Source organism: Bacillus rossius, chromosome 1 (genome assembly GCF_032445375.1).
Source record: "Bacillus rossius redtenbacheri isolate Brsri chromosome 1, Brsri_v3, whole genome shotgun sequence".
In the NCBI taxonomy this organism is placed as follows: Eukaryota; Metazoa; Arthropoda; class Insecta; order Phasmatodea; family Bacillidae; genus Bacillus; species Bacillus rossius.
The window spans coordinates 157,571,762-157,590,134 of record NC_086330.1 but is presented as its reverse complement, the minus strand read 5'-3'; the positions used below and the strand labels follow the sequence as shown (position 1 = coordinate 157,590,134).

Below are 18,373 nucleotides of genomic sequence, written 5' to 3'. Positions count from 1 at the left end.
CATCCCCTCCGTGGACTATGTTGGTCCACGGAGGGGATACTTATTCTCCACGGAGGAGAATTTATGTTCTGCAAAGAATACATATATAAAAATATTAGCTTGATGTGCAGTCAACCTAACTGCTGAGATATTTTCTTGTTTTCAAGATGGCACCCACAAAAAAGAAGAAAAAGAACCAGTCAGATGCGCAGATTCAGAAAAGAAGAGAGCAGAAAAAACTTAGCAAGAGACGATTGAGACAGAAGTTACTTGAAAAGTCTGTTTTGTATGAAGAGTCTTAGAGAAAAGAAAGAGAACGTTATCACCAGAGAACAGCATCTGGAAAAATAAAGATTATTGAAACAATGAGTGACCGTGAAAAAAGAGCAGCAAGAAAAATTTGGAAGGATAATGGAAAAAGATATCGAAAACAGAAAAAACAGCAGCAAAATATGGAGCAAAAAACAGAAGAATGCACATCAACAAATAATCCTACCACACAGATTAATAGCAATCGTGATAAAAGGGAAAAACTTAAGTGTGGAACTGAAAGAGGAAGGAAAATGATTAGAAGAAATAGATACAAGCTACAACAAAAGATCAAGGTACTGGAAAATGAAAACAAAAAAACCAAGACAAGGTTAGAAAAGTACAAAAAAAGACTAAGTAGGTTAAAAAAAAAGCAGCAAATAGAAGACGATAGCCCAAGAAAGAGGTCTCGAAAACTCCTAAAAAGTCGAGACATAAACAATGAAAATGTAGCATACAAAAAACTGCTGTTTGGAGAAGTTATTAGCAAACAAATACAGCACAACTTTCAGAAACTTAAGTCATCCAAAGTTAAAAGCGTCATGGTAAAAGTTTTAAGTAGAAAAATAGTTCGAAAATATAGGCACTTGAACTATTTGAGTACACTTACTTCAAAAAAAAAAATGTTTCAGAGAGTTCAAGCCCACAAGAAAGTTTTGAAAGGAAGATTTATCTTGGAGAAGGTAAGATCTGACGTAACTACATTTTTAGAGACAGATAAAGCGAGTCGCTTGTGCTCAGGAAAGAAGGAAACTATAACCAGAAACAACATGAAGAAGTAAAAGTGTTTCTTAAATGACACACTTCAGAACCTGCACAAGATCTTCAAAGAAGAAAGTCCCGAGTATCAGAATTTGAGCTATCAGACGTTTTGCAGACTTAGACCTTTTTGGGTTGTGTTTCCAAAGGTATCTGAAAGAGCAACATGTTTATGCAAAACACACGAAAATATGGTTCTCTTAGTAAGAAAGCTGAATTCTTTGAACCTTGTTGATGAAAAAACACCATTTGAAGTTCTTATAACACTGTGCTGTGACCCAAGAAATGAAGCATGCCTAGAACGATAGTGCAATGATTGTAAATCAAAATGTATACAGACTAAAGAAGATTCTGACGATAGTCCCGTGTTTTTCCAGAAGTGGACCACAAAGAAAGACCCTGTACAGTTTAAAGATAAAATTAAATTGTGTTCTAAAATTGTGAAAGTTTTAGAAGAATTTTCTAAAATGCAGCTCATATGCATTTTTTCAAGAGAAATTGTACCTTTCATGGCACATGTGTCAAACATAATATGAGGAAATGTCAAAACTCAAGAAAAATATTTTACAGAATGAAGTGTTGGTATGTACATGTTGACTTTTCTGAAAACTATACCTGCAAATATTCAAAAGAAATCCAAGCAGCACATTTTGGGGGATCAAAACCCCAAGTGACTATCCATACATGTGTTCTGTACTGTCATACGGATGTTGCACCATCACCTCTCTGTTATGGAACAGTCAGCTCGTGCAACAGACATGATCCTGCAGCAATAGTTGCCCATTTACTGCCTATAATTCAGGATATAAAGTCACGTATACCTCAGTTGGAAAAGGCTCACTTCCTTAGTGATGGACCCTGTACCCAGTACAAAAACCGGAAAATGTTTCAGCTAATGGGTGGCTTTTTATCAAGAGAATTGAATGTGGAAGAAATTCACTGGCATTTCAGCGAAAGTGCTCATGGAAAGGGTGCTCCAGATGGAGTTGGGTCTGCTCTAAAAAGAACAGCTGATGGCTTGGTAGCACATCAAATTGATATTCCAGACTGTGACACGTTAGTTCCTTTTCTACAAGACCATTGCAAGTGTATATCAGTGAAACAAATTCAGGAATCAGTCATAACCAGTATTGACAAGCACATACCAAATAATATTCAAGTGTTCAAAGGCACAATGAAGATACATGAAGTTGTATTCAAAAAGGGATCTCAAAGTCTGCATGTTAGATGACTATCATGCAATAGCTGTGAAGCTGGCCCATGTCATCATTATGGAATGGGACTGATAACTAATTATGCAATAGCAGAGCTGCCAACCATTACGGATTTTCCGTAATTATTACGGATTTTAACCCCGAATTACGGAATTACGGAACATCGCTGGTTTATTACGGAAACGAGGCTTTGTGTTGCATGGTAACGGAGAAAATTCCGTTTCTGCTGTGCGTGTTTCGTGAACGCAGTTTCAATACATCGCTTGGTTGCTCAAATAATAGAACTAGTAAGTGTGCGCATGTACGATGTACTGTCGAAATAAGTAAATTAATTCTCGTGTTTTTAAATAATAATGGGATGGTATTACGTCCGTTGTACGATACAGCTAGTACATATTCTCGGACTTATCGTTTGAAGGCTACTTACATCACGATAATTTTTGTACGGTACTTTGGCTAACCTGTGTTGTGTTATTTTATTTCTTGAAAGCCATTTTTTTCATCATAGTGTTTTTGTCCGGTTTTTGTCGTGTCTACAGACGTGAAATTTTTTTATGTTTTTCGATAGTGTTGTGTTCTTCAGTGCCGGTTGTAGAAATGAAGCGTGTGACAGAATAATGTGTATCTGGAAAGAAAAAAAAAACACGCAAGTCTTCAGAACTTTCGACTTAAATATTCAAAAGAATGGCCATGCTTGTCGTTTTCAAATGTTTGGAACGCCACGGTTTTGTAATTTATGCACGTGTGACTTTTCGATTGCACATGGTGGAAGGGATGACTGTAAACGGCATATTGAATCAAAGAAACATGCAGAACATTTTAAAGCCGTGACGAGCAGTAAATCTATATCTTCGTTTTTTCTCTACACCTGAAGAAACGAAAGTAACGAACGCAGTTATTGTTTACAAGTCCTTGTGTTTGTCTTGTTGTTTGTTTACATGACATTTCTTATCCAACCAGGATAAAAGAAGCAAATAAAAATACAGTTGTTTTAAAGTTTAACTTTGAATACTTTGAATTGAAGATTAAAAATATCCAGTAAAATTATTAATATTTCTTACATATTCAGATGATTGTATTGTTCAAATAGATTTTTTTTATTCATTAATTTGCATTGTATTCATATTTTTCTTTTTCTTTTGCATATTATTGTCCCTGTTTTATCTTGTGGGTGTGTTATAATTAGGCTTGCCATAACTTCTCCGAGCCAAACCGGGACAGCGGATTGACCCGGGGGGGGGGGGGGGGGGTTGGGACAGCCCCTGGGAAAAATTATGTTAAAAATTAAACCTTGAAATTCCCATAAAGATAAACACATTTTTCGGACAACTTTTTTGTATTATGTTTTACATTAAAATTATTTACATTAAATTAGTATTCATATGTTAATAAAACAAAACAAAAAAGTTATTTCCCCATTCCAAACAGTTCAGACAGACTTGAAAGTAATTCTTTTAACATTTACTTTTTACTTCTAAATAGTTCATAAAAGTCTGAGCAATAGGGATGCAAATTTACTTTGCGTGTCGAAAAAAAAATCCCTGTCTCCCCAAAGCGTTGTTCACTAATGAAAATTTTTCTTTCTACAATAATTGCCGATGTACCTGGCAAACAAAACATCTATTCTAAAACCCTGCCAAGATTTGGAAAGTTGACCCCTTGAACAGAGAAGTGATTAAAGAGCTGCGTATATTGGCTGGTAGTTCTGTTCAACCTGTTTCCATTTTTTTAATACAATTTTTTCGTTGTTACTTACCGCTGACCGGGACACGGACAAAACCGGCCTGGACACCGGGACAACAGCTTCAAACCGGGACTGTCCCGGTCAAACCGGGACGTATGGCAAGCCTATAAGTTATAATGCCCAATGAAAAATTTATCGTGCATGATTTACGCGTACTTTTTTCATATACCTAATTGCCATTACTGATGGGTGTGATTTGAGGTTGGCAGCTCTGCAATAGCAACAGGGAGCCAACTTCCGTTTTTGTTAAAATAAGTATTTTTTTTGTGTGTTGAAAATGAGAGTAAATCTATGATCTCATTACACCAATTTGCCAAAATTATTTTTTACTTAACTAACATTATGTACTTTCCTGACTTTAAATATACAAATTCACATTCTAAACATTAGGTAATGTGGCACTTGTATCCCTAATACATAATTACATACTTTAATCTGTGACTTGGAAGTATTATCTCCCCTCCGTGGACATACATGTCCACTCCGTGGACATAGCATAAAGAATAACATTTAATATTGTAGTAAATAACTGTTGAAAAACTTGACCAGTTGCTTAGCAGAGTTTAGTTACTTCAATAAAAAATATGAGAGAATTTATTTGCTTCAGTTTATAATTTTCTAGAAAAAAAAATTCTCCTTGATTTTCTACCTTTTTCAGAGAATGACCCACTTATTACTAATTTGGAAGATTTCTAAAAAAAAAAAAAAAAAAAAAAAAAAAAAAAAAAAAAAAAAAAAAAAAGTGTAAAATGTTATACAAAATGTCAAGCATGGAAGACCATCGTGATCGAGTGGTAGGATCTCACTCTCTCTCTCTTCCCTCCCCCTCCCACCAGTGAGACTACCAGCGAGGTCATACCCAGATTTGTCATAAGTTATGGAAAGGGGGGGGGGGGGGGGTGGGAAGTGACATGATGTGAGCCGGTGTGTTTTATGGAGCCACTTGGTTTTCTCTCACGAGTACATTCCATCGTTGCTAAGCTCATTGTTACGCTCTTCATCCATTTTCGATTATTTTTTAACTGTAGTTAATAATTAAGAGTAAATTTTTGTGTGGTAACTTCTTTAGAGTTTTTTAAATTTATTAATTAATTTATTTATCTATCGTGGTTTTACATCTTGTTGATAATGAGGTCATTAGAACAGACAAACACTACACAACTCAGGAAAATTGGAGGAGGAATTGCCCTGGACGGTTGTAAAGACTTGTTCCAGTTCTTGTATTTACCTGGAGTGATTATGGGAAATCAAAGTCGGGATGAACGAACTGGGCTTCAGCTCCGAGTCCTGAACGTTGTAACAATCCAAACATCCATATAGTTCAAAATTGTTCTGAATTGCACATAAAAATAAATTAAAGAATTTATTTGGTTTCAAAAATACTGTGAATATTTCTTACAAACCTTGCTCTAAATGATCCATAAGAAAATAAAGTCTCTCGAGAACAATGACTGATTTTTACTGCTTTTTATTATCCATTTCCAAAAATTCACACTAGCACAATGGCCGCCATTTTCCGACCAGAACACTGTTCCAGCATATACAAAAATAACAAAAAAAAAAGGTTCGTTGCTTCAAGAAAACAATTCAAATTTCAAATGGTACCGAAATGTTGTATGAAAAAGTTTATTTATTACTGCTGTTAAATCCCATGGTTTCACTCAAACTCATGGAACAAGGCAAGGAGACTGTCCTTGGAACAGCGATTAAAAATGAATTTTAAAGTCTCGTTGCGAACAGACGACTGCAGTCAACGAATTCTAAATGAATAGTCAAAAATGTTTATGAATCAACTCTGCTCGGACCACAGCTGTGAAATTTTCTGCTCAACTACACGTATGTTAATTTTCAAGCCATCGCCTGACTCGGACCTTTCGGTACCATGAACATTCAACGATTGCTGGCCAACCTGACTACCTCCATCCATGAGGGTGGTCACGTGTCCCCCTCAACCAATCACGTACAAGCTTAAGGGGCCCGCCTCGTCAGGGGTGTATGTGTGTTAGTGAGGCGGGATGATAAGCACGACGCTCGCTGGTGCTTCTAGCGCGGTATAACCTCTAAGCGCAAGTCTCTGAACTGGCGCGCATTCGTCTCATTGTCACAGGATAACTGTGAAATTTGAGCGGTGACCGTAACATTATATGGCGGAGAAATGAAGTAAAGGTGTTATGCAAGCCCCTTAAGTCCTTTCAAGAATCTGTACTGATTGTTTTATGCCTAAAAATTACTCTGAAAACACGCGTTTTGGGCATTTTAACGCTTCTAAAAATACAGTTTAAAAACTTAATCTGAAATTAAAAGTACTTTTTGGCCCTCAGCGAACTCTTAAATGCTATTCGTAAATAGGCCCCACTCGGATATCTTGAGTAGTTTTAAAATCGCGTTGTTTTTCCTGAAGCTCTGCACACTGTATGTGTGCCCAGGTAGGCGGGACCCTTAAGACACATTTTCAAAAATTTGCTAATCAAAGCACAAGTTACAAGAAATGAAATAACTCTGCATGCATTTAACTAGAAGCTTTCCCTTCTCTGTTTCTTTCCAATTGTGATGGTACATTTGTTCTTTACATATTTCCCACACTTGGCAGGGAACTACTGTATGCTAGTACATTTTATTAAATTTTTCATATTATAATGTGGTTATATTATAAAATATTATTATAATTAAATTTTATAATATTTATTTTATTTAAAAAAAAATTATAAAATTGCTGTATTAAAATAAAAAAAATACAAAAATTTAGGTTAGGATATTAAAAAAGTGTAACTTGGTTAAACATGTTATATTGTGAGTATTGCACTCTCTCTTGTTAAATTCTTAAGCATTTATTAAATTAAAAATCTTGTCTCTACCATTTTAACCCTTTCATTCCCAAATGATTGAAAATAGAAAAAAATATTCTTAGGTAAAATACGGATGAATATATATCTATAATTGCAATTATATTAAAAAAAGAAATTTAATAAAATTTATATACATTTTGAGGATGTGGCCATATGGCAACCATTGGAAAACAGAATTTCCTTTATATTTATATTTGCATTCACAAGAGAGGTTTAAAATTTGTGTTGCCATATGGTATCAAAGGGAATGAAATCAGGTTTTAAAAAAATAAAAATACATGAAATGTTGTGTGCAGTAATGTAGTGTGTGGCTGTGTGCGTGGAAGGATGTGAGACGCTCGTGGTGGCAGGCGGCGGCCCCGGGCTTCCCGGCTCTGGAGGAGCTGAGCGCGGCGGGGCTGGGGGGCAACGTGCTGTGTTCCAACCCCGTCATGGACGACAGCTCTATCGAGAGGATCCTGAAGAACTCGTACAAGCTGCGGCTGCTGGACGTGAGGGGAGGGGCGCGGGTCACGGACTCCAGCCTGGTGCGGGTCCCCGCCTGGGACCTCGAGCACTTGTTCCTCTCGGGTACGCATTCCTTGTGCCTGCATTTCCTCATCATCGTTGCACTGTTGGAAGTTTAACTTGCTTGGCATAACAACAAACTAATTGGAATTTTGCATAAAAATAATCAATAGAAATAAAATAAAAGGACTGGAGTGATGTTATAAGTATGGTTGGTAGAGAATAAAAACCAGTGAAAAAAATTAAACACAGTACAACCCGGTTATAACATTCCCGTTTGTAACATTTTCCCGCCTATAACACCATAATTTCATGGTCCCATCATTTCTCCATTTATCACAATGCTTTAATTTCCCGCCTGTAACAATATTAAAATTTCTACATTCCCGCCTTTAACGTTCAAATTTGCTTTGATAACTGCCACAATTTTCAGTATCCCTTCCTTCAATGTCATAATTTAGAGCGAAACCATAGCTAGAAAATACAGTACGCATATACAAACATCAGATGTTTACATTTGTGTAGTTCACCATAGACGTGGTACACACGCACTCCACAACTTGCACCGGATCGACTATCAATATGGCGTCCTGTTCGCGCTCGTTAGCCTATGACTTGTTCCGTTATACTTATGATGCACATTTTGTGCACTGATACATGGTCGGAAACAGTGCTACTGTATTCTATGGTGCTGGTTTTTGTTTCAAAGGTTTAACACCTTGAGATGGTTAAATGTTCTATGGATATATTCACGGCTTTTGTTTGTGGTTAACCTTTACCGTAATTTTTTTTTTTCACTTACTTATTGTAGTCACTGTCATATTTAATTAAAATACGCCGTATTGAAATTTTATTCAGGTTATTGTACGGCTATGATGGCTGATAAATATAAGCGAAAATCATATTCTGTAGCTGAAAAAATTCAGTTTATTAACCAAGTGGACAGGAACCCCAACAAAACACGTGTTGCGATTGCAAAAGAGTTGAATATTTCTGTTTCGACTCTGAACTGTATTGTACAAAACATTTTTTTTCTTTAGCATATTATTAGGTATTATCTATAAATAAAATTAACCAATTTTCCACTCTATTGCTGTACTTAGTGTATTACTCCTGTACTTTGTGTTGTTTTACCTATACTCTTTAATTTAATCAATCCACGCGTAATTTATACAAAGTGAAGATGTAATTTTATGATTGCCTGCTTATAACATTTTTTTAACTTGGTCCCTTGGATAATGTTATAACAGGGTTGTACTGTACTCAGTTTTCAGTATTAATATAAACATGTCTAAAATTTATTATTTAATTTAGTAAAATAATTTAGATAAATTTTAATTGATAATGAAAGACAATAAATATGCTCAATGTTTATTCTAATTTATTAATTTTAGTTAGTTATTAAATAATAAATAATAGTTTATAGTTTATAATGCAAATAAATTATACATACAGGAACATAACCTCACAAACACACCCATGATAATGGCCAGAGACTACTAAACCTTCCACAGACATTTCCTGCCAGTGGCAATAGAAGCTTACTAGCAACCTGACATTGTTTTACATATGGGAACATAACTTCACTTATATAAATACACTTGATATATTCAGAAAAAAATAAATATTGTTAATTACAGTGAAAGTCCGTTGTAGCGAATACGGTCTATACGTAAAGTCCGCTATAACGATAATTGCAATCTGCACCGTCAGTTTTGCATATGCTGCGTAGGATAAAAATTTCGGAAATAACGAATGCAGCGTGGGCTCATTTTTGCTATAGCGATAGATTACACACCTGTAATTTTGCTCTAAAATAATGAGAAAACATCTACAATTTCCTTAATAAATGAAAACAGCTTCGCACAATTCCACGCGTCCGGCAAATGAAACAACGTGTATGATGTGGCCGTCTTGGCAACACCGCACAAGGTGGGGCCCCACAGCGAGCATAGCTTGCCTCGCGGCGACGAAAGCAAGTGTGACAGGGCCCCGCTGCGAAGATTACTTATTTAGAATCACGCCGACTGTAGCCCGTAAATGAGCATAACTCACACTTGCATCGTAAGCGTTGCGTACGGTGTAGTTTCAGTGTACGGTAGAGGTGTAAAAGTTACGAAAAAAAGCGTACCTGTATGTATTCGTTACTATAACAATTAGTACTCGTTACTATCGTATCGTTACGTTACTTGTTACTTCTGATACCGCATAACATGCTATGTTATGTTGCAGCAACGAATCAAGTCGTATTGCGTACGCGTACAGTAGCAGTATGACGTCGCGTAAATAATAATAAATAGAATATAAACAATTAACAATATTTGATAATTAACAGTTTTTGTTAACCAAGAAACAATTAAATCTCATTAGAGCGGCTTTATTATATTATCTCTTTTAAGATAAGAACAAAAAAAACGTGAAAATACGCGATAATAAAAAACAAATACATACATATTTCTAATTTGTAAAAAATACTTTTTTACGTTATTTCTGTTCCAATCTCAAACTTTGTCTACACACACAATTTCTTTAATAAACAGTAAAAACTTGGATGACAAATTTCCAAATTATACTTTACTTAAAACAGACAAACATCGTTCTTTGTAACGTAAATTCATCGAATATGCGCACGCATGCATAATACATACGAAAAATGCGAGTAACGAAATGCATTCGTGTGTAATGTTTCGTTACTCATTACTAGATGGCGCACCCGTTACTCACTACCGAATACATACGGTTTGCTACAGCTCTAGTGTACGGCACTATGCGCTGATGATAATGTTGACGTGTGCGGGGAGTTGACGAACACGGAACTTGTCGAGCTCGTCTTTTCTAATCAAAACGAAGCGGCATCTGAAGATGATGACAATGACGACGACGAACCAAGTGACGTATCTGTTCCGTCGAAAACGTCATTGATGGAGGCACTTAACACAATCAGTCGTTTTTATCAGCATACAAATGCTTCGACGAAAGATTTGATGAACTTCCAAGAGGTTCAGTCGTTTAATTTGTCCGAAAGTCTAGTGAAATCAAGGCAAACGAAAATTGATTCTTTTTTAAAAAGTGATTTTTAATTTTGTGTTATTTTCCAAGGGTCTGTACGAGTTATTATTTTTGTGTTACTGACCAATTGTCGGAAAAATTATTTTATATAATTTGTAAGGTTGTCCAACGTAATTAAAGATTTTTTAAAAATTTTTTTTTGGGTTTGACATTTTTCATAGGTGTCAACGTGAGTAATATTGTGACAAATCTTACAATAAATTTCACTACATCTTTGAGTTTACATATTGTTAGTAAGTATTCAAAACTCTGCAAATATGCACTCGATATCATCAGCTTAGCGCACATGTCTCCAGCAAACCATTTGCGGTCAAAGCGACAGGAAGTGGCCGGCATGACCTTGCATGACCCCGTACGCCCGTCTCCATTTAAACAAACAGCTGTGCGCTTAGCCACGATGTGCGGACTGCCTTATCACTGTGATCTCATATTTCGCAGTCGGCAAGTGCTGATATAGCTTAAAAATGTTATTTTAGTAAGTTTTATGAATATTTCCTTTACTTTTGTTGTGAATTTCCATAATAAAGACAAGCGAGAAAATAATATATTTTAAAAATGCTACAAAAATAAGGTTTTTTTTTTAAATTTTGGCTATAACAAAAATTTGCTATAACATAAACTTTTGCCACCGTTATAAATTTACTTTATAACGGACTTTTACTGTACAATTAGAGCTGTACTGATTCACAAAATTTTGCTGATATACTGATACAACTGTTGCCGATTTACCAATTCCAAACATTTTGGTTAAACATTTTTTATAAATTTACTAAATTACCCAAAAGTGTCATACTAAGACAAGCATACAATGCAAATTCACACGTATTGTAGTTTGCATAAACAAATGTTAATTAAAAACAAGTCAGTGCTTGCCTAAAGTTTGCTGTCATTAAAAATTTAAATAAATATTTTAAAACAATTTGCACAGCCATACATTGACTCATTATAGAGAACACCGATAACAGAATTCTTAGTTTTTTTATTAAGAAAATATTCTTAATTAATGTCTTTTAGTGTCATTAAAAATACCACATGTGCTGAAAAGTCTCAGATGGGATGCTAGTTGCAGATACACACAGCTACTTTACAGCAGAAAGACATAGTTTCTGTTGTACAGAAATCATTTATTTGCATTAACTTCTTTAAAACTGATATATTTGAAACTGCATATTTCATAATGGTATTTAGTTGAGTCACAAAACAGACATTCTTGTTTTTTTTTTTATAAATGGAAAAGAACCCCTCTTTTTTTAAACTTGTATTTTTAGCACATTTTCATTGGATTGTTGATGACCCGTTAATTGTTTAATTAAACATGAATTTACTAATGGAGGCAAGAATATTTAATTATTTAATACATAATTATTTAAAATAAAACTTTAATAATATGTAACTATGAAATATATTGATTCACGAAATACTAAGTTTAAAAGAATAATTTAAAAAATGACTTTGTACATGTTTATGATAAAAGAACATGAATTTCAATTTACTTAACGCGTGCATCAGCGAAAATTAAGGGTACCAAACATTTATGCTGAAATGTTTTTCATGTGGTCATTTTTAGGCCTATGTGAAGTGGAATTTTTTCAGTTCAAATCGAATTTGAAGCGAATATTGTAAATATTCGCGAATTCGAATCGAAGTTCGAATAATTTTTCAAGATGTGTTAAATACTGCTCCCACATGACATACAGCACAATTATTTTCATTTTGTACTGTCACCACCCTTAAAAAGTTTGTTTCTAATCTTACGTCTCGCACAAGGCACTTAAAACATAATATTGAAACCTTAAATAATTTTAATACAGTCAAACCTCTATCTATCGAACTCGCATGTATCGATTGTCCGTGTTTATCGTATACTTTCTACGGTCCCGGCAAAATTGCCATACAACTAAGGTTAAAAAAGTCCGCTTGTAGTACTGATGTTCGAATTATCGTTTTGTACGCATTGATCGTACAAAATATGTGGTCCCATCACTATAAATTATAATAGATGATCGTTTAACCATAAAGATTTTGCAGAAATAACCATTTCTTAGAAAGAAACCGTAATAAAAACAGTAACGATAGTATACAGTAGTAAAAATCAACTTAAATCTGCAGCCAAGTAATGGAGCACGTAAATATGAAGAAAAGACAAATGAACAACGACTTACGAAGAAATTGGATGATGTACCATAACTACAGTACAAACCCAATTGTTATCCTAAGATAATTACCATAAAAAGAACGAAAGCTTCTTTGTCGATACCATAATTACTACAGAAGCACGATAGCTACCACATTTGCACTACAGTTACCGTAACAACCGAGGTGTATATTTACCGTGACGGTAATGTATTTATTATGACATATTAAAAATAAAGAACATTATTGAAAAATAGGATGTTAAATTTTTATATGTACGTTTGGCACATGTTGCGAAGAAATAATGCGATCTGAAAAAATGCAGTACTACTACAAAAAGTGAAAAGGGTAATCGTGGATTTTTAGGTTATGGCAGTCTCTCTCGTTATTCAGTAATATCGGCCGAAAATTAACAAGCGTATCGGAAGTCGGCAGAAATGCCGATTCAAATAAATATTGGCATAATCGGCTTCTTCAGTACAGCTCTACATTTGATGACATGAGTAAACATATTTCAGACTTTAGGATATTGAAAAAGACTTTAATTTCCATGTAGATTTATTGTGCGTATGTTTTTTTTTTGCAAGTGTAAATTGAATTAAGTAAAATACTTCCATTTTTATTTATTTTTCAACTGATTTAACTTTAATGATAAGTAACTGATATATTTCTGACACTAATTTTGAGGTTGAAATATTTTTTAAAAATTCTTAGAGTGAAGTCCACATCTATTGAATGTCCGCATCTACTGAATTTTTTTGTTGGTCCCCTGAAAAACGATAGATAGAGGTTTGACTGTAATACATATCTCCTTAAAGAATTTAAGTGTTTGAATGAATGAAATGTTTATAGAATGTTCCATTACATATTTTTAGGAATTATTAATTACTTAATACTTGCACAATTTATTGCTGATAAAAATGGTTTGAGTTAATTTAAATGTATAACAAAATATTGTTTGCTAGATATGCTAATTTGTGGACTGTGAAAGTGACTGAAACCATCGGGAACACATTTTTCTGCTCCCTAATATTTTCTTTAATCACAAATAAACGTACCTAGTAAGCCTACACATTTTTTGTTTATATAACCTTCAAATAACACATTTCACGCAACATCTTGTGCACTTTTCGCTTTTAACAGCGACTCACTTACTAAATAATAAAGAGAACTGCTTGCCTGTTGGAATTTTGTATTCCTTTTTGCATTTATTGCAGCTTGCAACTTTTCCGTCACTCAATTTTGAGAAATAATTCCACACTTCACTGCGAGATCTCTTAGCAGTTTCCTTCGATTCCATTGCAGGTTTAGTTTACAAATATACGTCAGAAAAAATATAAAACCTTGCCACTTTCTACTAAAACAATTAAAGTATAATGTAATTACATTTGTTACCATTCAAATTTTACAGTGCACGCTTATAGAACTCAACCAACGTAGTGAACAAGTAAACAAAAAACGTGACGTCGAGGCATAGAAAAGAGAGGGTATAAATGAGCGCAGTTAGTACAGCGAAGACAATTTCAGGCTACTTGGCTACCACCAAGCCAATATCATTCTGTGAAATGTAATGGTTGGCAACCACGGCACTTTCCTTTCCGAACTAGAATTTAAAGAAAAACGTGCGGCGTATATCTGAAAAACTAAGATACATATTTCCATTTAAATTATTTCCGTGATCATTTTAATACACAACTGTGTGTGCATTGTGCAACTGACTGGCGTAGTTCGGCTAGTTGGCAGCATCTGGCCGCAAAATGGCGGAAATATTGTCGTGGTAAACAAACATTAGAAAACGTAAATTAAATTTTAAGCATAACGTGGTGTTTTTTTTTATGTCTTTTGGATGGAAATACACAAATAAAGATTTTGTAATGAATATCTGCACTAGTAATAGTCATGGTGTTCATATTTGCTATGGTACCTAATATTTCTGTATGACGGAATTGTACAAGTACGCCGTCGGTATGTTTAACCTCAACGTAAGTTTACGAATCCTTAACCAATTTTCCTGAAGTTTTTAGCAGAAATTATGCACAATTTAATAATTGGCCCTACTAAATGGCAAGTTAAAGAAGACCATTTTATATTCGTTTGCCTTCGAAGCTTCGAAAATATATGATTATTATTTTTTTGAACGAATCGAATACAAATCCTAAAAATATTCGCTTCGGATTCGAAAATTTCGAAGCTTCGCACGTCCCTAGTCACTTTACACAGGAAACGGTAAAAGTAATTTACATATTATGAAACTATATTATTGTGTTATTATTTTTAATTCAATTTTAGAACCTTGACATAATTTAATTTTAAAAATGTTTTCGTCATATTATGAACATTTCTCTTTAGTTCAAGCAGTTGGTATTTTTCATTTTTTGTAGTAACAGCTATGCTCTAAATACAATTTTTTGTTTGTATCTTAACTTCACTGTGCTGGTGTTATATTTATTTACAATCTATTAGATATAAGAACGTTATTAAAACACAGGATGTTTATGTTTAACATGTATGGATGGCACACTTATGCTAGAAATGATGTGATTCAAAATATGTAGTATTACGAAAAATGAAAAGGGTACTGTTGGATTTTTAGGGTATGACTATTTCATTTTTCATTCATATCGGCGGAAAATTAACAAGCTTAAGGTGAATTGGTAGAAATGCAGATTCAACTAAATACGACAAAATCGGCTTTGCCGATTCATATTGGCACAGCTCTAATACAGATTATATAGATTCAAAATCAATCACTATATTATTTAAAAGCACATATATAATTTTTATGTGTATGTAGCTTTTTATTCTTGTAATTTTTTGTTGCATGCTGTGCGTGTGTTTTAAAAATCCATTCTCATCATTTTTTCATAACACACCTAAAGTATAACCTAACCTCACTTATATAAATAAACTTGAAAAAATTTATAAACACAGTTTCTGTCACTAATATTTACAATAAAAAGGTTTTTAATGATATTGACTAGTATTCAGTATCAATCACTAAAGTCGTAAGATTCAAAGTACATACATAATTTTTTCATCCTATGAAAATTTCAATGCATGGTACATGTGTGCATGGTAAAAAATTCACTCTTATCATATTTTCATAACGTGCCTAAAGAAGTATAACTTAAAAAAAATTCTCTCTTTAAAGTCGTATGATGTTTCTGGTACTGCTGTTAGATTCTGAATGCTTTGACAAAGTACCATGCAACAGCAATCTGTTTTCAAGTTGCTTTCTGGAAATGTGGTAGTTATAATGGGAAAATACCGTAATTACAATTACAGTAAAACACATTTAAGATGTACCTGCAGAATACAATTTCCCGTCCAACGTTGTCAGATGTTCAGTCCCGCCATTTTCTCTATAAGATGTACATTCTGTTTTTCCATGTGAGATTTTGCATATAAATTTCTTTTCCCGTATAAAATTATGTATGTTAAAATTGGAATCCATTGTTTGTTAGGATATTACCACTTACTGATTTAATTAACAGAAATGTAAAGTAGTCTGACGTGAAAATTTTCTTTTAAAGATATTTTCAAATAATTTAACCTTCATCTGTTCATCGCCAAAGTGTAGTGCATATAAAAATGTAGCCAGTGGTATTTGGCATCATTCATGTTTGGTTAAGTCAATGCATGTATAGAATATGTCCACATAGTCAAATATTGATATTAGTAGCTTGCCATTTGCATGCAATGCACGTGCTCTGTCTCGTGCTAAGTAAACTACATTTGATAGCCTGCACTCTTTTGTGATTAGTGTGTTCTATGATGATAGTTATGGGTATGGGTACAGTACGTTAGTTCCATCTCACATTCAGGTCACAGTTTTTGTTTTTCTATTTTAACTTAAACAAAGTATGTTTTCGTTGCATTACTAATTAATTTAAAATGTGTAATGCTTTTGTAAACTCTACTTTTTAATGAAACGTACTTTCCGTGCAAGATGTTTTGTTTTTATGAAAAACTTAACCTCAACAAAAATGCTTTTCTCGCATAAAAGTTGTACCACTAATTCTCCATCTTGGTTTCAGCATAAAATGTGATAATTATTATGCGATGAAACACTGTTTATTCTTATTACTGTTCGCATCACGTGAAATAATTGACTGTACAAACAACGATTGCAACGGATTGCGTTACGAGACGAAAAACAATGGTGAGCGGGCCCGATAGCCACACTTACCATCACGAAAGCACACGATGAACTGACTTCCTGACGGAAGTTCGACGCGCTGCCAACCTTGGAAGCGTTGCCAACTCTGGAACCATGGTGGCCAACTGTGAAGGGGTGGCGCTGCTACTTGTGCAGCGCGGGAATTCAAATGTTCGAATGTTCAGTCTCGAATTTGTTGCACACGTAAAGTCAGCAAAAATACTTAAATACCTATGTACACTATACACACTCCAAACATTCCGCCCACCTTGAAATGACCCATTTCAACACTACTCAAGAGGCAATGGGCACAACTTCACTACAGGGCGTTTTAGACTCCCAGAGGTGGTACGCACTGTAGCGACCCTAGGCACACCATCAGATCCAGGATGAAAATGCAGGACGCGTCCCAACTTCCATTGCAGGGGAGGTACTCTATCTTCCTTTATCAACACCAATTGGTTTGGTGTGATAGCTATCGTTTGATCTTACCACTTCGAACGCTGCTGCAGTGTGTGCAGATATTCGCGGTGCCACCGGTGCCAAAAGTCCTGATGCAACCGCGATACTAGTTGCCAACGCTGCAGTCTGTTAAGTTGTACCTGTTCCAATTCGGGTTCAGGATGCGACACCAGCGGCTCCATGGTCAAGAAGTGTCCTGGGGTGAGAGCACGCAGATCATTGGGATCGGAACTTAATGGACAAAGTGGCCTAGAATTCAGTATGGCCTCCACTTGGACCACGACCGTGTAGAGCTCCTCAAAGCTGAGAATCTGTTCACCAATGACCCGATTTAAGTGTGACTTGAACGCCTTAACTGCAGCCTCCCACAAGCCTCCGAAATGAGGAGCGGCTGGAGGGTTGAAGTGCCACCTCACTCCAAAAGGAGCCAAACAATCCACTATGGTCTGCTGATGCGATGAGGATGACAACATGCGTTGCAGTTCTGTCAGCTGGTTGTGGGCTCCAACAAAGTTCGTCCCGCAATCGCTATAGAGGTCAGAGGATCTCCCTCTGCGGGCGATGAAACGTTTGTATGCAGCAAGGAACACCTCAGTCGACAGGTCAGACGCCAATTCCACATGAACCACCTTAGTGGTACAACATACAAATATACACAGATAGGCCTTCAACAGAGTGACCTTGCGCACACGAGCCAGTTTTATGAAAAAGGGGCCAGCGTAATCCACGCCGGCCTTCGAAAATGGTTTCACTTGCTGAACTCTCATGGCCGGGAGACTTCCCATGAGGGGTGTGAAAGTGGGTGGCTGTGCCTTGAAACACTTCAAGCAGCGGTGAACACAGCTGGTGATTGCCTGCTTATCTGAGAGAATCCAAAATTTCTCTCTAAGAATACTTTGAAGTGCTTGTATCCCGGGATGTTGATTGACGTTGTGATAGTGTTGTATAATCCTGCTCGTCAAGGGGTTTGATTTAGGAAGCAAGGCCGGGTGTTTGTGTTGAAACGGGAGCTTCGACTGGTCAAGCCTGCCACCCACCCTAAGAAACCCATCAGAGTCGAGGAAAGGATGAAGCTTCCATATCTGTGGTGAGGTTCGCTTATTCTTTCTCAAAGAGGCCAGGTCATCTTTGAACACCATCGACTGAACTCGAAGTATCCAGAAATTTAAGGCAGTCTCCAACTCACGAGGAC

At 35.4% G+C, this 18,373-nt stretch overlaps 1 protein-coding gene across 2 annotated transcripts in view; it reads left to right on the top strand.

Moving 5' to 3' along the window:
• LOC134546336 (F-box/LRR-repeat protein 6) overlaps nucleotides 1–18,373 on the top strand; it is a 94,579-nt gene that overhangs the window by 50,915 nt on the left and 25,291 nt on the right. For both annotated transcript variants that reach the window (XM_063389104.1, XM_063389105.1), the window contains one exon: nucleotides 7,202–7,421. In XM_063389104.1, coding sequence (XP_063245174.1) covers nucleotides 7,202–7,421 — 220 coding nt within the window. The remainder of the gene's footprint in view (nucleotides 1–7,201; nucleotides 7,422–18,373) is intronic.